The sequence below is a fragment of the Vidua macroura genome, chromosome 5, assembly GCF_024509145.1.
Source record: "Vidua macroura isolate BioBank_ID:100142 chromosome 5, ASM2450914v1, whole genome shotgun sequence".
Lineage (NCBI taxonomy): Eukaryota > Metazoa > Chordata > Aves > Passeriformes > Viduidae > Vidua > Vidua macroura.
In genome coordinates, this window is record NC_071575.1 from 10,978,696 (window position 1) to 11,003,176 (window position 24,481).

The 24,481-nt window shown below is 32.1% G+C and overlaps 1 protein-coding gene across 4 annotated transcripts in view; it reads left to right on the forward strand.

Annotated features, from left to right (window-relative positions):
• The window catches only part of LRRIQ1 (leucine rich repeats and IQ motif containing 1), a 103,650-nt gene extending 80,252 nt beyond the window's left edge, over window positions 1-23,398 (forward strand). For 3 of the 4 annotated variants that reach the window (XM_053978868.1, XM_053978870.1, XM_053978869.1), the window contains 4 exons: window positions 3,635-3,758; window positions 5,298-5,358; window positions 10,088-10,208; window positions 22,080-23,398. In XM_053978868.1, the coding sequence (XP_053834843.1) occupies window positions 3,635-3,758; window positions 5,298-5,358; window positions 10,088-10,208; window positions 22,080-22,219 (446 nt within the window). In that variant the 3' untranslated portion in view covers window positions 22,220-23,398. Of the gene's footprint in view, window positions 1-3,634; window positions 3,764-5,297; window positions 5,359-10,087; window positions 10,209-22,079 lie in introns of those variants that run through there. The other variant, XR_008437357.1, reaches the window with a different exon arrangement.
• The last annotated feature ends 1,083 nt before the right edge of the window (window positions 23,399-24,481 follow it).

Below are 24,481 nucleotides of genomic sequence, written 5' to 3' on the forward strand. Positions count from 1 at the left end.
CGACTCCATGTAAAATTTACTTCACCTGAAATAGTTCATAAGTTCTTTGCCCTTCTCCTTTAGTTCACTTAACAGATTACCCAGAAACAGTCTAATTTAAAGCACATAATAGCATCCATTTTTTAAACTGAATGTGAGTCGTCCCGTCTCACAGCACATTCAGCAAACAGATTTGACTGATGAAGGATGGCATTTTTGTGGATATCAAAGTTCAGGTTCTTACCGGTTTGCATGTGGATTTGGTGTCCCAGAAAAGAATCTGTTACTTTCCTGTAATTTGCAGTTCCAAAGATATTTCAGATGTCAGGGCTTTTCTAAGTTCTCCCTATTTAGATGCTCAGATTTTGTAGGAAATTGCCAGTAGGTGGCCCTGACTGCTGCATTGTATCTGGCCTAAGTGCGTAGTATCTCTGTGGATGATTATTTGGCAACACCTAAAAATCATTACTGTATTAATGTCAAGCGTAAGACAATTCCAATCTTAAATTATTAACATGTGTGTCATGTAAAAAAAAAAATAGGTCAAAAAGATCGAAGTCTTAGAGCGATAATCTAATGAGGGTATGATACTTTAAATACTTCTGAAATTAATTTGGGTTTTGATGCCTTCTTTGATGTATTTCTGTTTTCTTTGATAGTCTTAGAGTTGTCCGCATTTAACAATTAAAGATTATGGGTCTGATCCATTTCAAAGATGCAGAAAGCTTACAGCTCTTTGGAACTTCTATGAGTGTTAATACTTCTACAAAATCAGGTCCAGGTTTTTTAAAAACACATAGTCCTAATTTAAGAAAGCTACCAAGCAAATGCATGTTAATGATACTGGTACACCAGATTCTTGGACACATGATGTTCATAAGTGGAATAGGAAAGTGATAATGCAGTGTTTTAATTCATAACATAGATTTTTTTTTTTTTTGGTAAGAATTAAAAATCTAGATACTACTTTTAAAAAGCAAGGATATGAGTATGTTCCAAATAAGAAAATAGAATACAGTTTTCTGCAACATTATAAACAAATTATTGAAGATCATCTGCCTGTTTGAGAAAAAAAAACACTATTAACACTAATATGAACAAGAATATTCTGTCTAATATCATATATAATTTTAAGGAAGAAAACTCTCTTGTTTGCATTTTTACCTTGCTGACATTTTTGTTTCAGTTGTGTTTCAATAATCAATATGAAAAAATAAAAATAAATTAAACGTTTATTAAATAAAAACTGTTGTGTTTCAAACATAATTAAATCAAAAATTGAAACTGCAACTAAAGAAAATTATTTAAAATAATTTTGGAAAATAAATTACCAAGTTAAAAGTATTCATATTTTTGTAAGCTTTATTATAACTTATTGCACATTCATCTTCTTTCAACCATTGCTGATGCACGGACTCAGAAATGAACTTCTAATACTGGTTTATTCCCTATATTGATTTCCCTTTTAATAGAGAAAATGATAAAAACACTTTAGTCAATGCATAAATAATACAAATAATTTTAATTGCAAGACATATTTATCCTTAGAAAGATAGGAACACTGGGCCAACTTTTCTGTAAATACTGATAAGGAAAAAAATCTAAACATGTTTTCTTGGGAGATTATTCCTCATTGGAGAACAAATGTGGAAGATTTAATCTCCAGATGAAGTGGTCTTAGATCACTCACAGTGTATCTTACTCTTGTTATAAACCATCATCTGTCTTCGAATGGAGAGCTGTAAGGATACCAGTGGACTTGGAACCTATACATTTTCGAAATGGAAAGGTTAGATAACTGTCCTCCTGAACCAAGAAGGCAATACCGTAAATTTAGAAAAAAATAAATAGTTCCCACTTCAATAAAGGAAGCTGATGAACAGTGTAATTATCAGTCTTTTTAATATTTGGCACTGATTAAGTAATTCACTGCTTGACTTTTTTAGTCAGCCCTCACACCCTCATTTCCATAGATACAGTGACTGTCCATCCAAGATTTTCAATTTCTGTCTTTCTGAGCTGGTAAATGGGAGTTCTTTACATCAACTAAGGATGAATTCTTCTGAAGTTCTAGTCTGTGAGTGGCTAGCAAGACATATACGACTTTATATTGTGGACCAGGATCTTGCCTTGAATACATTCAGCCTAAGGAATGGATTTGGTTTGAATAGAGACTCCCTATACTAAGACAAATAAACAAAAAACATTTGTATTTCAGACTATGAAATAAGCAGCTTTGATACTTTAACTTAGAGATAAAATTTGAAAGCAATGAGCTCACAGCAAAGCTAGGTAAGATGCCAGTGAGGCAAAAATTGCATATTTTGCAGTTTATGCAAATTATAAATTCTAAATTTTAATTTAAATTTTAAAAATACTACATGTAATGTGCGAAGTCCCTTGAAAGGTGAATTGGTGAATATCCTATAACTTCAGTTTATAATGTCAAAACATGAATGAAAACTATGGCACTTCTGATATCTCCGTCCCCACCCCTGTTTTCCCTTTGGAGTTACTGAAAATTAAATCATCCATAGTGAGCAAATGGACTTGGTGTTAAGTGGTCTTTGCTGGCTCAAGTGTTCCTGCAGTTTGCTAAAAACCTTCTAGTAGCTGCCATATTCACCTATCAGTAAGGAAAGAAGAATCTTTGAAAGAAAAACAAAAGGGATAATTAGCAACAGGGATAATACATCAGTGTTATTTTAAATGGCACGAAAGAGAAAAGAACCAAACATTTGTACCAAAAAAAAAAAAAGAAAAAGAAAAAAAAAAATTTCAAATGTCTCATAAAAGCCCTAAGTTGAAGGTGCTGAAAAGATTTAATCTATAAAGTTTATATATGAGGGTAGAAAATAAAAAATTATTCTAATCCATGAACGTTGCCATGCAACAATGATAGCTCCTGTGTGTGCTCTTCCAATTCTGGCAGCCTCTTCCTCATGCTCCTTACCATGTCCATTATTCAGCAGAATGGTCCGAAAACGGAAGGATCTCCAGAATTTTTTTTTCCCCCGTAATGTCACTGTTTTATTCTCTATCTTTAAATGTCTTTTGTTATCCAAAAGTAGGTAGTAATTTCTGAAAAATAATATCATAGATGAAAGTGCTTTGGAATTCAAATCAGAAATTGCCATTAAAATGTCTTAAATGTCTTAATAGATCATATCAGTAAAAGACAGATAAGAGTAATAAGATTGCCATGTGTTGACTCTTGCATATAACAGTGATTTCTTTTTTTAACCTTATAGATTGCTAAGTAGAATTATAAGTATAAATGATTGCATATTTTAATTATGGAGATAGCACAGTAAGCAACATTCATGGCAGCTGTGACAAGCAATTTATATATAATATATACTTCTATATGAATTTCATAACAAAGGATAGATTTATTTCCCAATAAAATAAATTTATTCAGAAGGCTGATATTACATCCCAAAAGAGAAAACAAACCATAAAATTGAAACTAATATAAAAGTATTTCTTAAATATATCTGAAGAAATTGTAAATAGTTGGACTCTGCATGAGAATGAAATTATTGCCTTTTTTCTTTTCCAAGAAGCCATAGGTTCCAAGTTTATCTAGGAATTCTTAAAGAAAATGCATTTTAAAATAATGGTGAAAGACTGGAGTATCTCTCTTCCTCCCCAGGTAAAAAAATTTCTCAGCTGGATGCTACTTTTGATGAGAAATTACAGAGAAAAGACTTCACATACCAATGGCTTCGTGCACAGCTTTTGGATTATGAAGCAGCCAGTTCCAGAAATATGAAGTGGTGAGGTCATTGCCTTTAAATTAGATTTTTTTTTTTTAATTTGTCTTGTAAAGTAAAACCTAAGTTAATGGTTCTAAAACAAGCATGACTTTGCAGCTAGCAGACAGTACACCATATTTCTGGGTCCCAAATATGGCACCCTTTAGAACTGGCTTAGCAATCATTGTATAGATACTTCTTCCACATTGAATTTGAAATTATAAAATCTTCAGAATCTTATAATAAATAACTACTTTGTTTTACTTTAGCAATGCAGTGGGTTTTAGACTGAAAAGAGTGTAGAAAAAAAGTGCTTATTCATCATATATTTTATAATGTTATTGGTATATATTATGGTTTTATGTAATTAAATCAACTGTAACATTAGCTACATTGTTAGATTTGATTAAGGAAGTAAAAAAATACTTTTCTTTAACTAAAGAGTGTGTATTTATATTTTGTCTTCAAAACATAAACATCTTTATGCTACACTGTACTAAAATGTTGTAAACATGTTCCTTCTATGTTCAGTTTTGGTTATTAAACAGGTAAAATGTCAATACAATTAAGGGAAAGGTTCATATTGCCTAAACTAACATGAAGACATAGCAAGTGTATTTTGGTCATAAATTCAATAATAAGGCATTAGTTATCTTAATGAAGTCATTAGTAGACACTGCCAAGCATCTCTAAGAAAACCAAACAAAGTGTTAGTAGGCAAGCAATAGTATATAATAGTACATTAATTTTATCATTATTCTCATTAAAAATTTATTTATAATTAAATGGGCTGCAAATTGTTCTGTCTTGTGCAGAAAAATATGCCACATACCCTGCTTGTATCAATGATTGTAGAAACTATATGAAAAACATGTTCCTTAGGTAATATTTATCTGGCCTTGCAGAAATATTTGTCTTTCAGTCATGATCCATAATAGAGAAATACTCAACGTGTTTGTTTAAGATAATTTCCATGACTTTTAAATTAAATGAAAACACTGGAATACAACAGGTAATGATGTTTAAAAGTAAGAGGACACAGAAATCTATAAATTTTCTTAAATATTATTGTGCTGTCTCTGCAGGTGTATGCTATGTCCTAGTATTTGTACTGACTTTTTTAAGGATCGTGATATCATTTTTTAATATGCCAAAAGTCCAAGTGATCTCCATTCAAACTTCATTGGTAGACAATTTAGAACAGCTGATATATTTATTCAGCTGAAAACAATTTTATTCCTACAAAAAGTAATATGAACACTGGCTTTTCTACAATTTATGTCAACACATACAAAAAGTCATGCTGGTTAGAATAGTTTCACTTAATATTCTATCATTTGAATAAACAATTGTTAGTTATTTTTTAAATCAAGTACAAAAAAATTAATAGTAATTGCTCTGATACTTTATCAGTTAGTATTAATTTCCCTGTCACATCTTAATCATGGAATTACTTTAAATAATTAAGCAGGATTGTTTCCTGAAAAGGTTCTGTGCAGGTATTTTAGTGAGCCCAGTACAGTGGGAGTTACTGAAATTTCTATTCTACATTTTTCCCAGCTGTCGTTTTTTGCCTGAGTTAAATCCTGCGATATGTGAAGATAGACAAGTACAACTTGTGGTAAGAACTTGTTTATTTGTGGGATTTTGCAGCATTCAGGTCTTTCCAATCCATACCTAGTGTAAAAACAGGAGAATTTTTTGATTGATATAATTCAGTAGTGTTATCTGTGTTTGGCAATTGAGTCATCCCCTGATGGAGATCAGAAGAAAATACTTTAGCACAAAACCCCATGTAGGTGCATTGGGTTCTAGCTTCATGATCTGACACTGAGTTTGTTTTTAAGAACATCAAATGCTACTGTGTGTTTTTTAAAGCTTCTTAATCTGCATTTTCAAAAAAAAGTTGAAAAAATTAAATAAGGTTCAGTACCAACTGCATTATTTACTGAAAATGTGTATTCTTGTCAATTAAACAACTTTAAATATTCTCAAATTCTGCATGTAACATACCTAAATCATTCTAATATGCTTTCAATTTCATATATTGAAATACAGTAAGTAATTATATATTAATATGTTGACATTATTGAAAACATTGCAGGAAGTCATACTTATTCCTACAGTTTTTTAAATATTTTTAGATCTTAAAATGCCCTCTGCTCCTTTCATGAGTCACTCTTTTTTGAAGCATTTTTAAAAATTGGATTTTCTGAAACAGGTAGTCATGTAAGTTGGCAGGAGGGGAAATATGAGCAATTTAACAATTTCAAGATTTACAAAATTGAAAGACTGTGTCAGAGATACCCAAAAGTTCCTTTAATAGCAAGCGGTTGTTATGCCTCCAGGCCAATGCATACTCACTCCATGTCTATATATACAGGCTTTACATTTTAATGCCATATTAGCTATATTCTTATTGATAAAGTTTTGTTGGGTGTAAAAAATAGGGCAAAATTTTAGAAGCTAGGCAGAATTAGTATTTTATACTGATATACATGATGTAAAATATTGCATAAAAAGTATTTCCCAGTTAGATTATGTCTCATATGCCTCATGTTGTTCTCTGAGCAATCTTGCCCCTTTCTCACCTCTTCCTTCTTTAGCTCCAGAACCTATGCAATTTGCACGTTTTGGAAATGATTCCATAAACTCTCATAAAATTCACCTTTGAAAAAAAAATTATTTTAAGCCTTACATGTTAGTATTACCGTGTTCTTTAAGTCAGATTTTGTCAAATGTTTTTCGCTGGCAAATGTGTCCAATTCTTCAGTTTTTCTAAAATTTAAATGCTGAAATCATGAACCAAACGACTGTTGTAGCGTTTGATTGCAGCAGCACCAATAGTTACTTGTTAGGTGGAGTCTAACAGTAAATTGAGCAAATCATAATTTAATAATGTTATCTAAATTACATATTATGTAATTATTGGTAAGCATATGTGCACATAGGTAGATTGTATGTTATTTGCACTAAGCGGTTCTGTCCACAAAATACTACTGCAATCCCACAATAGTATTATGCGGTGTGCCCACATAACTGGCAAAGTTATGGAATTGTCACAGCCTGTGCCACATAATAACATAGCAGTTCCACATGAATGAAATACAGAGAAAAATGCAATAGAGGGTTCAAAAAATAGAAAATGGAATAAAATGTATCTCTAATGCACAAAGCAGTAGTATACAGGCAGCAAAATAATGATGTGGTTTGTACACACAAATGGCTGGAGAATTTTGGTTTTAAAATTTATATGAGTTCTCTCTTAAAGGTTGAAATGTGAATATGCTCCTACTGCTTTGGCACAGTAGCTTACTTAAAAGCTATGAAATTATTATAAAAATCAAGTTAACAGCTGCATTTTCAAAAAAAAATCTTGTAAACTGAAAGTGAAAAATATATATTAAAAGCAAAGAGAGAGAGAGAGAGAGGAAGCATTAGAAGAGGAAAGCATTCCTGGGCACTTCCAGTAGTTTATTCCTATGCCATATGATCGATCATGAAGTTTTCTGATGTGCTAGACAATCCCTGCTTTTTATGTGTTCCATAAGTCTGCATTCTGAAAGGTTCATATAGTTTTCTAAATGATATTTGTGGACATTCCAGCAATTTAAGACTTTCTTTTTCATGGATACAAAATTGCATTTCAGTGGTTGCACATAAAGTCTTCTCACTGAGGATTATTGCTTTGTAGTAACCTGCAGTAAATCTAAGACCTTATTATGTTAATCTTGGTAATTTTGATGATTTTTCTCATTAGTAATACCATTGAAGTGCTTAGGAAGGCATGCTGACTTACAGTTTAAATTATTTTAAATTAATATGATTTTGTGGAATAGCCGGTAGGATAGACTTCCTGATTTTTCTTGTATGAAGTTTAAGTTACCTACAGGATTAACCCCTTCACTATTGATCAGTATCTCCAAACATTTATATGTAACTTGAATTCAAAAGCACCTTTTATCTCTGAAGGTGACAGAACATCTTGATAATTTTAGCTAGAAAGAGACAAATATACAGATGCAAAGCTGTGTTCAAGGCAAAGATTCCTCCTGATTGATATTAATTTTCAATTAAATCTAATAAGAAAGGTTTGTGGTAGTAAAAAAATGGCAGGAAGTCTCAAGAGTTAACTATGGTGATCACTACAGCTGGAAGTCTAATACTACAGTCTGTGAAAAACTGTGCCAGTATCTTACATTTCTTCCAAATTCTGGTTCTAAATCATAAACAAAAAAGGGAAGATTTTAATTAGCTTCAGAGGACTTTTAGTCAGCTTCTTTAAAAAGCCAAAATTAAGTTTGCTGCAGTGATTAATACAACCTTAACTATTAGTCTGACTGTAATTGGGTGAAAACACATTTGTTTGAAATAAAATAACAAAGATGATGATAAAGCCTTTGTTTCTGTGATGGTAGGGATTGGATGATAATACCATGGAAAGGCTAGCTGTAAAAAGTTTGTGGCCTCATGGCCACAAATCTTTGGGAAATGGGAGACTAAAAAGACTTGTGTGTTGAAACATGTTAGATGGAAGTAAGAATGATCACTTCCATTGGCTTGAATCTCTTTGAGCATCACAATCATTGCATTATTTATGCTAATGAAAGACTAAAAGCTTTCAGTTTAAAGACTCTGAACATAGGAAACTCTCACAAGCTTAAAGCAACTGTAAATACTAAGGTCAATAAATAGAAACAATTGGCAGGATAAAACATTTTTTTTCAAAGCTTCTTGGCACTGCTATGGAAGAGAAAATTAAATATTGATGTTAAGAGCAATAATAAAGACTAGCTGTGCAAAGCAAAACTATAAATTCCTTGTCATTAAACATATAAAAGGTAAGCATCAGAAAACAAGGGACAAGCTTTCTACGCAGACACGAAGGGAATGCAATCACAAAGGAAGAGTGTAAAATCTCTGTATCTTTGGAGGTTTTGGTTTGAAAAAGCATGGACTTTTTAATGAATTTTACATTAAACAGTGACTGAATAAAGACAGGGAAATGAAACAGGTCTCCATTTCATCTGAGTTCTCTAAGTTAGACTGGACTACAAAGCCTGTCTGCACTGGTGCAGTGCTGCTTTTGGTACAGTGAGGTAGTTTGAACAGGAAGTCTGGAAATCGTCTCCTCCAGAATGGCCTGCAACTTCATAGTAACAGCACTTTCCTGAGAAAATGGGAGGTATGGGCTTTACCCCCTGAGGAAGTAGTTGAGACCCAGTCTCTCGATACCTGGTTGAGCAGTCTTGCTACTACAATGTTAGGCAAAAGTTTAGTGACATTACCACTAGCAGACTCTTTTCCTTTCCTATAGTTTGTTTTTAAAAAAGAAATACCCAGTTAGACATCTAGTTCTGAAAGACACCTAGTTCTTCAGCCCAGAGAGAGGAAAGACTGAATCTGCTTTTCTGGACTTCATTTCTGAAGGTCCAAAGTCTAGAGAAGTAAATCCTTATGTTCAGTACTTCCAGCCGACTGACTCGGGAATGCTGGGAATTTTGTAGACTGTTCATCAACAATGTCTGATTTTTCCCCATCATTGTTATTGGCCCTCAGTATTTTGTTATTGTTAGAGGCTGCTTTGTTGCTGAATAGCTTTTAGTTTCATTCTTCAGTAAATGTGAAGTTGTTTCTGCAAAAATGACAATCTGCAATTTGCAGTGGGAGGTATCTTCCAGGTCGGTTTTTAAACTTTGCCCTAGATGTTCCCAAAATAGCATTGCTAAAATGAAACATGATTTTCATTTTTCTTTTGTCATATTTGTGTGCAGGTAACATGCCTCATGTCAAAACATACCACCACTGGATGTCAGAAGTTTATAATTAATATAATACTCTTGCCTAAAGTATAATTAAAATGCTGTCTGATGGTTATGGTTAATTAGCAAAAACCTTAAAGATTAAATTACTCACTGGGCCCATGACTGATTGAAGTGATACGTGTCCTGGATAAAGCATAAATATTGCAGGAAATAATCCAATATGACATCTCTGACATTCAACTATAACTTAAATTATAGACTGGTCAGTAAATGATCTTAAGCTGTTTAAGGTTTCATCAGCCCTCTGCAAGATTGATTTTCTTCAAAATTACTGTACTAAAATGTTTTCTTTTGTTGTTGCATTGACTCAGATCACAAACCACAATTTTAAGATCGGCTCTTATTTACAAAAATGCTTTGACATAGTGCATTTGTTCAGCCTAGGCAACAAAAAAGGATTGTGGTATCATTTTGAAGAAGGTTGTTTGACAGACCCTGTTTGTTTATTTGGAGTAATGTGAGCTACATTCAGAAAATGTTATATTTTGTTTCATGATTGTGTACATTCTCTCCCACTGCTTCCAGGCAAGCCCTGTAAGCAGAGAAGACATGGATTTAGACCTTGTTTCCATGGCCAGTGGAAGTGCTTTGACTGAGAACAGAGAAAAAAATAAGCTGCCACACAGACACTCAGCAAGATCCTCAAGTAAGTTATGGTTCTTTTCAATATCAGTAGTAAAGATCACTTTAAAATCCTAGGTAGAACAGAGCATGCTTGGAATCCTTAATAACACATGCTGCTTATCTTTCTGTTTCTTTTTTATCTAAAGCCTTTTCATACATTTATTACAGTTCAGTTTAAAAGCTGTAATATCAATAGGCTTTCTTCTTGTGATTTTAATGGGAAATTCCCTGTGATGTTGTAGGTCTTCTCATGGCTGAGTCTTGAGAAGATTTTCTTTTCCCTAAAGTTTGAAAAAGATTTGCTTTTAATCTTCCTCTTATTTTATTTCCAAAAGAGCTTTGAAAAATGCATATTTTGTTACCTGAGCACCAGAACACGTATCACAAATCAAGGTACAGATTTCTGTCATGTTGATTACCAGTCATGCTGTAGTTTATGATCCCACTGAACTTATTATAGCTCAGTATTACAGGACCCTTTTAAAGCCTTATATTTTTACCACTCCAATATCATAGAAGGTAACAAAAGAATCTAGAAAAAAAATAATTCTTGAATGCTATAAAATTACAGAATTTTAAGTTTCATATCTTATTTTGTGTAATATAACTTAAGAAATATTAATGCATTTCTGATAATGTGACATACTCTATTTTTCTACTTGTGTACAATGTTTTTTTCAAATAAATAAAAACCTAACCCCCCCCCAAAAGCACATTACGGAAAATTTAAGCTGTATTTAATAACTTTGGCAAAATTATCAAAATTCCTAAAACTTTTTAAGTAGTGAAGTTTCTTGAAATGTTGTCAAAATAGTAATCAGATATTTCATATAATTTATATATATAAATTGCTGGATTTACTTTTTGATTATGTTTTCCAATATGATGAATTTCCACTTTCAATAAAAAATTAAAACTCAAGAAAAACATGTATAAATACTTGAAATCTCTATTTTTCTGACATGCTTTGTAAAGGCTTTAGAATGAGAATTTATTTACATTACTTCACCACAAGCAAAATACATAGTGACTCAATATGTTTGTGCTTACTCATTTGTTATACATTCCTAAAATTAGATTACATAAAATTTATCATCATAGTCTAAGTTAATTGTACCAATGGAAAAAGAACATAATTCTGTCTTTGTGCCTGCCATCTTAGAAAAGAACAAATTGTGTCCCTAGTTTTCTTGTTTCTCTCCATTGGTTAATGATGAAGCCACACCATTTAAATTAGATGAGGTTCCTAACTGCTAAGATCCTGAATTTAGGTGAGATAATTCTAAACTACTGATGTCAATGACAAAATTATCATTGTATTCATAAATACAGAATAGAATGTGTCTGTATCTTGAATAATTGAGTTAAATAGTATCCACTGCATTCATATTAATGTTTAACTGTTGTTTAGACTGTAACCTATATTGTTACTCCATCCAAAAATAAATAATATGAACTCTTTCAACTTGTAGAACTTGACTGTGTGGATCTTGGGAACAGGATTTTCTTTGGAATATAAAAAAGTACCATTGCATTATACCTTCAAGAAGGAGAGATTAGAAAAGGAGCAGGAAAGAGCAACCAACTGGCAGAGTCATAAATGTGGGGGGGCGGGGGTGGAGAGAGAGAGTTTACAATTTCTGCTAATATAGATATACTTTTAAAAAATACACGTTTACTGCACCATACCTACATATTCTTTCTTATTTCAGTAGTCCAGGAACTAAGGAAAAAAAAGCCCACGTCTTATGTATTTAATAGTTTAAATAATAATGTAATATGTAATATAGTTTAAATTTAATAATGTAATATGTTTCTGCATATGTGTCTTTATAAATTTTATCACCATGGATTTAAGAAATTAAAAAGTGATGATACATTCAATTGTGTCACTTATATATAAAACCAAACATTACTGTCACCTTTTTACATTTCATATGAAGTTTAGAAACATGTTTATTACATTGTTTCTCTTTGCCAAAGACTGTTGTTTTTCAACGATCAGAATAAATCATTAGCCCCATGATATCTTTAATCTGAAAACATTATAAATTTGCCTTTGCTGAGAATGTATTTGTTATAGAATGCTTTCTTGTTCTATAGTCTCTGTTGGTTTTGCCATCTGAAATATTAAATTAAGATGCCTAGGAACTGTTTCAGTGTTTTAGTAGGTGGATTCCCTTTGAGTTAACCTGCAGTCGTATTAGATTATTATAAAGATGCTGTCACCTTAGAGGTGCTGTCTTTGCAATAAATTCTTAAACCAAGTTCTTGTACCATTTTTTCAGATCTCAACCTAATGATTTGACAAGCTTTATTAATAAAATGCTACTGAGTTCACTTTACAACATCCATAGTTGTGGCTGTTCCTCAGAATTCAATTATTGTTAGGAATCAAGAGCTATTATTTGGGAGTATCATACATGTTCTTTATATATAACTTGTAATTTAGAAATTGTATCAATAAATTCTTGAGATCTTACAGGCTGAAAAGTAAAGTCTATGAATACAAAATAATGAATTCTTAAATATATTTACTAAAAAATCTTGCTCAAATTCATGATGCTGAAATAAAATACCTTTTATATATATAGGGAAATGTATGAATTATCATGTCTTTGTTAGACAAAACATACTACACTTCAAAGTAATTATCTTTTATTTCACAGGGCATTTTAGAAAGGCTAAGACAAGATTTTAAGAAATATTTTGTGAACTTCCTTTTATGTTCTTTCTATAGATTTTTTTTTTTCCAAAGGCAGGTTCTTTGAATTCTGGATTAAACTATTTTAAATATTTTTAAAAGCCAAATTTCCTATTTTTTCTGAAAAATTTGGATGGGATAGATTAATCCTAAACTAACTTAATTCTGTTCCTTGACAGAGCTAAATTAATTAAGTAATAAAAGGAATGCTTTTAACATAGTATATCTCAATTTAAGGAAAGTATTTGTTTACTTAAAAGTATTTGATTTGCTTTCCTTTTACATGTTCAAAGGGAAAACTAACTGTTCATTAAATTGACCAAATATTTTTTTTAAAATATATAACCTAAAGAAAGAGTAGCCATTGTTCAGCTGCAGTAAATAGTTATCTGTCTAATTTAGGACTTTGCTTCTGTTAATGACCAGTACGTTATGATCTAAGAACATACTTATATTATGTTCCAGAAGGAATATAATATTCCTTTATAGTTATTGCTTTATGCTCCTTAGTAGCTATTTTTAATTTTCTATTTCTTGAGGTTATTTTTTGGGGTGGGGCTGGTTGGGGGGCAGGGGGTCTGACCATTCTTTATAGTTTTTATTAACTCCATAAACATTGGTGTAAATTTCCGGTTGAATTTCTTGTTTTAATACTTTCCTGAACACTAGTACTGTAGTCAGCATTAAGTTGCAAGATGGGCATAGAAATATTTTGCAAGAGCTAGAGGATAAGCATTTTCTGTACCGAGCTAGAAAGTATTGGTTTTTGCATATGCTAATATCCAATTTGTGAGTAGGCTATGACGGTCAGCTACCTTCTATCATCCTAATTTGTTTCTGACCAACCAATGTTAGACATGTAGATGAGTCTCCTACATATTTTACATTGTCCAACAGTCATCACAATTTTGTGGGGTTTTCTTTCTCTGCAAATTTAAACTTTATTTTCATTATATTTGCCTTAGGAACTGCAATCTCCTGACCAAAATTTGAAAGTGAAATGTAATGGGAGCTGTGCCTCTAACTTTTATTTGAAATACTGCCTAGAATTCTTAATTCTCCTCTTCCCTGAATTTGAGCTTTTCAGGAAGCTGATATCAGTAAAACTGATATCAGTAAAACTGCTTTCCAGGAAAACAAATTAAATAAATTAAAACCTGAACCTTGACATTCCTTTAATACCCTTAATTCAAAAAATGGACCCATGTATATCTCCACTAAAAAAACATTTATAAGTTCTAGTTTCTCCAGTAAATTCAAACTTTATTTTCTGCTAGTCAGTGAAAATAAATTAATGAGGTTTAATTATGCCTTTCTTTCAGTGAAAAGTCTTCCAACTCAGAAAAAAACACAGGAGCTTTTATTTCACTTCCTTTTTAAATCTTACTCAGTTCTTTTTGCTCTTGACAGAACCCCCACCTTGATTTTTTTTTGCCTCCCTTTCTTTCATGAGAGTTGTTAGAAACCCTTCAACTTTGTTATAAGCAGTGTATGGTACAGCTTCACATTAAAAAAATTCCTGCTTTCCTGTCCCTTTCTTCTTAGCATCACTGTTGTCTATATATTCTAGTTCAAGGACTGCTGTCTTTCATTTAGGATTTGTAAACTCTCTCTGTGTAATAAGCATCTCATTTTTAAGCTCTCTATGAATTTGCTCATATTTTACCAAGGGGTTTCTTGTGCACATTTCTTTCATATGTAAATATTTTTCTATCTATTTGTTGACACTCAAACAACGTATACCTAATCTTCTTGAACAGACTACAGAATGACATCTTGAAAGATACTGCTTAATTGACTTTGAGGTTGCACATTAAAAAATTACCTAAATGCAGATTTTAAAGGCATGTAGAACTTGCTTTCATTGAATTTAACAGGCTAGGGAGAAAAAATAATACAAGATCTCATGTAATTTCATCATCTGCGCTTCCAATTATGAAAACAAATCATGAACAGTTATATAGAGGCATATTCTAAATTTTAAGTGCTTAATTTTACCAGCCTCATACTCTTCTACTAGGGTTTGGGAGTTCTTCAGTGTGGATTTTTTTTAAAGAGAAACCAGCTTAAAAAAAATCCATTTTGAGAAATTGGCTTATAGTTCACTTAGATATCGACTTAGAACCATGGCATCAACAATAAGAATTTCTGTCCTATGATTTGAGTAAATAACAGCAGTTTTCTGTTTCCTTTGTTGTGGGATGTTTGTTAAGTAGATTCAAAAATATTTCTCAAGTCCATTCACTGAAAGGTCCAGTAATTTATGTTTGGCTACTTCACAAGATTGTTGTACTGGATGGTAAAGATGTGTCTTAAGATCTTCTTTCCCAAGGCACTCTTTCTTTCTTTGCTTTTTCCTTCTAATTTGTCTCTTTTTCATTGCTGTTTTTTCCACACCTGTGTTCTGTAATCCTTTATTTTACTATGAATGGTTCTTGTTTCTGTCTTCCAACTTATTGCAGCATAAGCTTCCTCTCCCATCCACTCTTCTTTCCCACATATGCCATCAAGTCTTCTGTTTGTTTCTAGAAATCCCAGTCTGATTACTTTTTTCCCTCTCACTCTCTGTTTCTTTTTGAATCCAAATTATTTCTGACAGTATTCCTGAGATTCATCATCATGTAATTTAGACCTCCTCCAAATATGGCCTGGTTTAGTGAACTGTTTAGGCAGATCTTAAGTCCAGTCTCTTAATGTATTTATTCTTTGTGTTCTTTCTTATTATTACCTGTATTTTTATTTTTTAAAATTGTGTTAATTCTGAGAGTTAGGAACCATTTCGTGCCCCGTAATCCATCTTCTTTATTCTTACACAGTTCCCCTTTGCCAATTCACAGTTTTCTTGTTCTCCATGTTTTTCTCCCTACTCTGTGTCAGTCTCTTTGTCAAGTCATTCTAGTCTCTTGTGCCAGCTGTGCCAGGGCATTGTTTACCAAGTTAGCTTTAGTTTCTCTCACCTTGATTCTGAGTCAGTCTCGTTTCTCTCTTGGATTTTAGTTGCAGGCCTTTGCCTCTTCTCTCAGTCTTCTTCCTGTAGGGGTTTTTGATCCTTATCCTCTCCATGGTTCCTGTAGCTAGTCTCCATCTGCCACAGACAGCATGAAATGAGCAGGCTTTTAAGTTCCCTGACTTTGCACTGTTACCTTTAGGAATAGCCTTGCTTAGCTCCATGTAATATCATGGTAAAGCATGTTTCCATACTGACTGGTATTTTAGTGAATATAGCCCAAAAGAGCAATAATTCCTTCTCTGATCATGGAAAAACTTCAATTCATATATACTTGATCCAGATTTGGACACATCCTACAAGGAAGGCTCTGTTATTTGGTAGATTTCAGGTCTGTCTACAAAGGGTAGCATAAATATTTTACATATTTTCTTAGAAGTGACCAACCTTTTGGAAAATTTCAGGCATACACTCAATTTCATCCTAAATGGTCGAAATTGGGGAAATAGATAAAGAGCTGAAACACAAAATAAATATTTTGCTTTAATAAGCAGTGGTGCTGAAAGTCTTTATTTGTAATTAGGCAAGAGTTATATTTTACAGGAATGTATTTGGAGCACTATGTTTATTATGTTTATTTTAACTGTGTGGAATGGTAATTAATAAATGTTATAATATATTCTTGTACATTGTTATCTCTTTCAGCTCCGTGTGACGAAGTCACATTTTAGAGTTCAGATTATCCAAGTATGTAATTGTCAGCATGATCTAGTTAGAAGAGCATCAATGTTTGATAAACAAAAAAAATTAAGTTCATTGTTTCTATAAAATTTTAGAACTAGTCTCTAGTCCTACCAGCATGAAGTCATGAAGATTTACAAACCAAATTCACCATTTACTTAAAAAAATATTATTCATAAGTATATTCTTTCTTCAGATCGCCATACAAAAAGGAGATCTATCTTTACATATCATGGGGTATTTATATAAATCAATCCCCAGACTTTTCAATGCTATTTAAATATTATCTTGAAATTAAAAAATATAATGTAAAATTTCAGCACAATAACTATTTTTAGGCAAACAATGCAACTAAAAAAAAAAATCTAACTTCAAGATAGCCATAAGTAACATTATTAAAAGGTTAACTTTTCTCATATTGTAGCATTTACCTTTTTCACAGCCCTGCTGAACCTACCTTCTTTCCAGAGCTTAAATTGATGTAAATGCTTTGCTGCTAAGGATTCGTTCTGGTCACTTCCATTAAAATGCTGAGGTTTTTTTCTCCATGCCTTCTTATGCTGTATTTGCTTTTAAGTAATACAATATGGTAAGGACTTTGGAATAAATTATATCTCCAGACATACAATGTTAGGTGGATCGATAAATGTCCTATGACGTCTACTATGCATCATAAAATTTCTATCATAACCTTTTTAACAAAGCTTTTCTTCTTGGACACCAAGAATTTCATTCAAAGCATTTTACATATTGCATTACTTATCAAAACAGTGGATATGTAAACTTTGACATTTGTTAAAAGACCCAGGCTTTAACAAAAAAAAGACCAGAACAAATTGATAGCAGAAAACAGATTAAACAACCAAAAAGTGACTGCTTGGAAATAGAAGCATGTGACATTATCCCAAGACAAGCTTTCAGCACATGCTCAAAATACTTTTTTGCTATATGCAGGCATCTGAATGTCTCTCAGACTGTACTGAGGCTTCATATATTAAGTTGTTACACGTAAATGAATATACAGTAAATAAGTGTTAGAGCCTGTCTTCCAAAGCCTGCTTTAGTGTAGCAGAAATTAAATTGCTTTTCTTGGCTAAGATTTGTTCCCACATCAGTTGGTATTAGAATAACCATGTACCCTGTTAAATTATACTTAATATACTTGCCAGGTTCTATTTAATTCTAGTACAAGTAATAGTAATAATAATAGTTGTTGTCAAAAATATCAGTACTGTGTATAGTGAACCCAATGTAATTGTTCTAATTTACATTTAGTAAACATGTTAGTTTACATTTAATATATACACCTAATTCTATTTAGTAAAGATACTAAATGTAGTATCTTGAAATGGTGTGAATCTTTCCGTTGTTGCCTTTGGGCAAGACCCACTAAAAATACATTTAAGGAACATAACATGAACTAAAAGTATTGTGATTATGCTTACAATTATTCATAAATCACATTCATACCAATGTGTGTATGTATGCATATTAATGAAATATGTGCCTCTTTATAGCAAAATATGACTGTCAAATATGTCACCTTTATTTTACCAATTAAGAAATTATGATAGCAGTAATGTGATTCACTCACATGCTATATTCTCTTAATTATCTCACAAACAAAACCATTCATTTGCAGGATACATTGCAGTTTAGGGGAAAATGGAGATATTGCAAATCCAAGCATGCTGTAAAATTGTTCACAAGATTAGTAATGCTGTAAGAGAAATATGTAAGGTCCCTCAATAAAACCCCCAATCAATAAATATAAGAGCAAACATAGAATAAATATTCATTTGGATATGTTTTGAGGGTTTTCAGAAAGTTAGTTTTCTTTTCTGGTTTGTGACTTTTTTTTTTTAACAAGACTGTTTTTAAGGACTATTTCTAGGTTCCATCTATCAATTCAAAGTGCCACTGTCATCCCTTACCAGACTTTCTTGTCTTCTCTCATGCTCTTGATCTTGACAAAATTCTAGCCATTTCCTAATGGAGGTGTCTTTACTGAATATTTCTGAAGAAAAAAAATTGCCCATTTATAAATCAGAATCAGAAAATCTCATGTAAACACAGGTATTGACAACAAAGTTACTGAGTTTTTTTAGTTTATATGCAATTTTTTTTTTACTTCTTGCAAAATTCTACTTAGACACTCACTTTACACTTAAGTGCAAAGCTGTTCTTACTTGAGCATATGTGAAATACTCATACCTAGATTTTCACTGGAATAGCAAAAGACATGTACTAAAAGTAAGCGTAGTAATTTGTGGGCATATGTATGATCAATCAGATAAGTCCCACATTTGCAACATTCCATTAATTATTGGATTATCACTATTGGATTAGGTATTAGGAAAACTTTTTTCACTGAAGAGGTGGTCAAGCATTTGAAGAGGCTGACCAGAGAAATGGTGGAATCACCATCCCTGAAAATGTTCAAAAAACGTGGATGTGATGCTTAGAGACATGGTTTAGTGGTGGACTTGGCAGTGCTGGGTTAATGGTTGGACTCCATGATCTTAGAGGTAGGTCCTTTCCAACCTTCATGAATCTATGACTCTATTCTTATGTTTTCATTATCTTTCTATTTGGTCTTGCATTAAGCTCTAGGAGAAAGAACTGCAGCAAAACCCTTTCTCATATTTGACTAATACCTTCATTATACCTTTCCTTTAGGACACAATTTTTCAATCATAAATAATATTTAGCCACTAGCAGTTACAATAGCCACTAGTGTAACATCTGAGAAATAGCTGTGATCTGAATAGGAGTAAGCAAACTGCATTATGCTGGTGTGATTTATCTGTCCTTGAGAATTCTTCTTCAGGGAATAGGCTTTTGGTACTCCATGCCAGCTCTGTCTTTCATCACTCCAGCACTGATAACTGGAACAGCAGCGTTGATAATGATACCCATATCTTAGTACTATTTAGTAGATATCAAAAGTGCTTTATCAGAAATGCAAACATAATTATGCCCGTTTCAAAGATGGAAAGATGGGGCATACAAAGGGAATTATTTACAGTGATTACAACAAGCCTCTCTGTAGATATTTCATTCCAAATTGGTTGATCATTCTCTACAATGGCTTTCTTTTCTTTGGCTGAGTAGTGCTGAGAACTGTGTAAAGGGTGGAAAGAAAGAATAGAGTTAGTCTGTGCTTCAAGTCAATTTGTCTAGGTCACAATTATATAATAAAGTTAAAGCAGTTGCTACAAAGTCTAATGAGAGTAGATAAAAAAAAAGAGACCAGTGACTGTCAGACTTTGGGACAGCCTCACAGCCTCTGATGGGTTAAACCTGCATACAGCAGGTCTTTGGGATTTTTTAATGGAACAATAAGACATATCTCATCCTCATGTAAGGACAATATATTGCTTCCAATGCATTGTATATAATTACCAGTGGACAGGCAAAACCCTACGTGTACAGATTACTGAAATCCATCATGAAGATACTATTTAGCAGTGCACATAGGTTCATAAACAAGTGAGGTTGTTAGTCCAGAAATAATCCAGATCAGGCAATTAGGATTAGGTTGATTTACTGTCTTCCTATATTGACTCTATCACTATTAGACTAGTTTTCAAGTTCATTATTGATAGGCTCTTTCTGGCATCTGTTTTTATTCTGTTTTAAAAATAGTGTAATAAAATGTATTTCTTGCCAAAATATAGAAAAAAATGGTATGTCTTGTTTACCTATATTGTGGATACCATGTTGAAGATGAGTGCACAGAAAAAGCATAAGTTAGCCCCAGTTTTGTTTTCCACTTTAAATATGCAATAGCTATTTCCTTTTTGTTTTTATTTTAACAAAAATTTCCAGTCTTAATTATTTTTGTTGTTTAACAATGTTTTCAATTTCATAAAATATTTCTTGAAATTAAAGGCATGAAATTTAAACAGTATTATTACCACATTAGATTTATATTGAAGTTTCACTAATTAGCCACTTAATTTACTAATTTGTGGGTTTCAGTCTTCACTGAATATGCTATGGTTCCCAGGCAAAATAATTAATGGAAAGTTTACGGTTTGATTAAATATTTTCTTTGATCTTTAACAAAAGCCTTTCTGTACTAGAGAGATCTGCTACCATTTAAGGTGTTAAGTAAAATAATCCAAAGGCAAGGAAATTGTGAATGCTGTAAAGTCAAAATATCAGAATTTTAAATCTTTAGGAGATACATCTAGAGTAAATTATATATTAAAAAAAAAACAAACAATTGACTACATCTGTAGAGCCATAAGAAGATGAATGGAGATAATGTTAAAAATACTTGAAAACTCTTGGCTGCCAAAAAAACTGTTTATTAAGATACATTTGCAATAATTTAAGAATTCATAAGAAAGGAAACTGTAGGCTGGGAAAACCTCCTGACATTTAAATCTAGAAGGCTACAGGAAAGCATCCATGAGAGAACAAAGAAACACATTACTCTTTGAAATTTATAGCTATGTTTTATACATTGGTACACAGAATGATGTTCTACTTTTTTTGTCACTATATATTGTGAGAAATTTAATTTTTCTATTGAGAAATACTAAAAAGATTAAAATATCAAAAATACTGAACCTATGTAGGTAATCATATTTTTCCTTTGGTAAGTGGAAAAAAGCTGTTCATAAAATAAGTATTTGATAAGCTAGCATGTTCATTTTATATATATATATATAAAATGAACATGCTAGCTTATCAAATATATATATATAAAATGAACATGCTAGCTTATCAAATATATATATATATATACACTCACAGACATGAACTGCTGTATTGTGAACATCATATCATTCTCTTGCAGAGTTTGGGTTGTCTTCTACCGATGATTTCTTTCTTACAGGTGCCAAAGAAAGATATTATCAGGTGTAAAATGCTAATTTATTTTAAATAAGTATTATACCTTTATGCTTACTGGTTATTTTATTTAAATAATTGTCTGAAGAGGTTTTTAGAAACCATTGTCTAAATTACTCAAGCATCTGTATGCATGACAATGAAAATGAGCGTTTCACATATTCCTATGTGTTCCTAAATTTTTCTGTGGCACCCTCCAGCATTTAAGTTTAAGTATTCCTGAGCTTTGAACAAAAGAAATCTCTCTTTTATTTGGTCTAACATAACCACAAAAACTTGTTAATTAGATATATCTTCTGAACTAGTTCTTCATCCACTTGAAGGATGAGTTTCTGTGTGAAAAGCACTGAGTGTCTCTGTAAGTGTTTAAGTTCAAAATGGACAGATAATGACACTTCTAAAAATATTGTAATTTTGCTTAGTAATTTTACCATCTTTTTGGATAAGGAGTTTATTTTTTTAAGTACTACCTTGTGAAACTACTTGTATTACTTTCAAATGGTGAGTGATATATAGCTGTAAAAATTGTGTGCTAATTAGACCTAGAAATATTATTGTCTTGAAAAGAATATGGTACAGTGAAATTTAGGGAGTTTTGGTTGGTTGGTTTTTAATTTCATGTCTGTTTTGTTGTTTAGAAAAGAATATTTCTACTCCAGGAAAATCATATTTGGGTCCATCTCATACAGAACGGATATCATTTCGAGACCATCCAGTGCAGCTAAGCGGAGGATGGGGAGCAGGCAAAAAAAGGCAAAAGCTTAAAAATATTAGCTGAATATTAGAGATAACATAACTAGTTGATTTAATCAAACACAGCAAACATATGGAGACCTGTTTCTTTTTAAGCCTCTGAATATCAATTGTTGGATTTTCATTTATTGCCAATAAACAAGTTTCAGTTAACTACTTTTGACTTATTTTATTATACATGGTTGCAGTGGTTTGGGTTTTGTGGGATTTTTTGGTCAAAGTATTTTATACCTGTCAGTAATTTATCATAGTTTGTGTTTTCAATTGCTTATATGCTCATGTGGTATAGAATGCAGAACTGATTAAGTCTACAAGGTTTGCTGTACAGTGACTAAGTTTAGGCTTGCTTAGAAGAACTGGATGAGAAGTTCAAATGTAATAAGGGTTCATGTTCATGTGATGTATGTCACATATTGAAACACTGAATTCTCATTTTCTCACAAAATAAAATACATGCTTGCCAAGTGTGTTGTGAAGTATAACAGCTGGCAATGCCATTCTCAGAGAAGTTGGTTCAGAATATTTTACTGAACCAGTACACAAATGATGAGCATGCACTTTCCTTTTATTAGGAATGTGTGTAGTCCTCTAGATCTTTCATCATAAATTATTGTTATAATATGATAAAGCAACCTGTTATGGTTTTATACTTTCAAATACTTCTGTTTCCTAGAGGATTAAAAAAAAAAATAAAAGGTTCTCATTTTGTTCTGGAATAATGTAAAATTAGATCTATATGTTACTGTTAACCCAACTTAATTTTTTCACATAGACAGACCCATGCATAAATGGGTCAAACTCACGTGTAAATATTTTGTGGTGCAAGGAAATCTAGAGAAAAAAAAATACTGTTTCAACTGTTCATGGCTATCTAACTCATTACTTCTAGTCAATGCTTTGTCCATCAGCCTACAGGACAGAAAATGTTCCTTGATTTCAAAGCCTAACATTATTTTAATGTTTTCCTCTTTGAGAGTATAGTTGCTAATTGGATCTTTGAAAAGGCTGTCTTTGGTATTTCCTTGCCTGTTTTTGTAAGCCTCAACCCGCTGTAGATGGAGAAAGAGATGGAGAGGGTAATGGGGGTTGAAACTTCAGTCAGTGAAGAACATAAATTTTTGCCTTGTGGCTGCTTTTAAAATGTACTTAAATTAACATATGATGTTATTTTGTAAAGTGTTTTCTATGCTGACATACCTATCTAACTATGGATTAAAAGCATTTCTCTTCATTTTTGTGAATACTTGCATTCATTTTCAGATAAAAAGATGGCTGATCTCATGGAAAACCTCCAGTAAATATTTTTGCTTGTTTGAACCACTGTCCTGTTTTTATTATCACTTTGCTTTTGAAAAGTCAATGCACCCTATTTCAGAAAATATATCTTTGCCTTTCTGGGGAATTATGGTCAGGTTGCTTGACCTGACTATAGAAATGCTATGGTTGTCAACAGGGAATGAAATGGCAGTAGATGTTTATCTTACCTAGTTAGTTTCCAAATGTATAGTGTTCAGCTTGATTTCAGGATCTGCAATAAAATTTGTTGCTGACTTTTAAATGTCACCAACAAATACTGGAGCTTTTGTGATATTTCTTTTAACATCAAGGTTATAAGTTTTGTAGGAAAAGCTTTGTTATTTAAAAATTTCTGCCACTACACCTGGCAGTGCGTGTAGCCACTGTTACAGGTATTAACTGGAAACCAAAATACAAAATCAAGAGGTTCATAGCTTAACACTTCTTGCAGATTGTCCTCTCTATTTGTCTAGAGTATCCATAATATACTGCACATCAACAAAGCTGTAAATAAGGGATATTTCCAATTTTATGCTTCTTTCTATATCTGTATCTACATCTATATCGAAAAAAAATATCAGCTGTATAAAAATTATCATACCTAATCTGTTTGTTTGCAGGGTGTTTCTGAATGAGAAATACCGCCCAGCCTAAATAAAATGTTTTGGCAACATTTTTTAAGGCCTTTTATTTTGCAAAGATAAATGGTAGCTTTTTAATATACAGTTTACTAAATTATAAATTGGAATGATGATTCTCACTGACAAGCCTTTTTGGTTCATAATATGCTTAGTCTGCCTAAGTCAAGTAATACACCCAACATAAATTAAGGTATAAAGTATGCCAAAACATGTTGCTGTTTTCATTACATAACATTGCAATGTGTAATAAGATGAGGTCTTACTGTATCCAAGACATTTTTCTCAGAATTGCAGTGTTCAAAGTAAAGTATGTCTGACCAAATGCAGAAAAATGTGCAAGGTGCAACTTC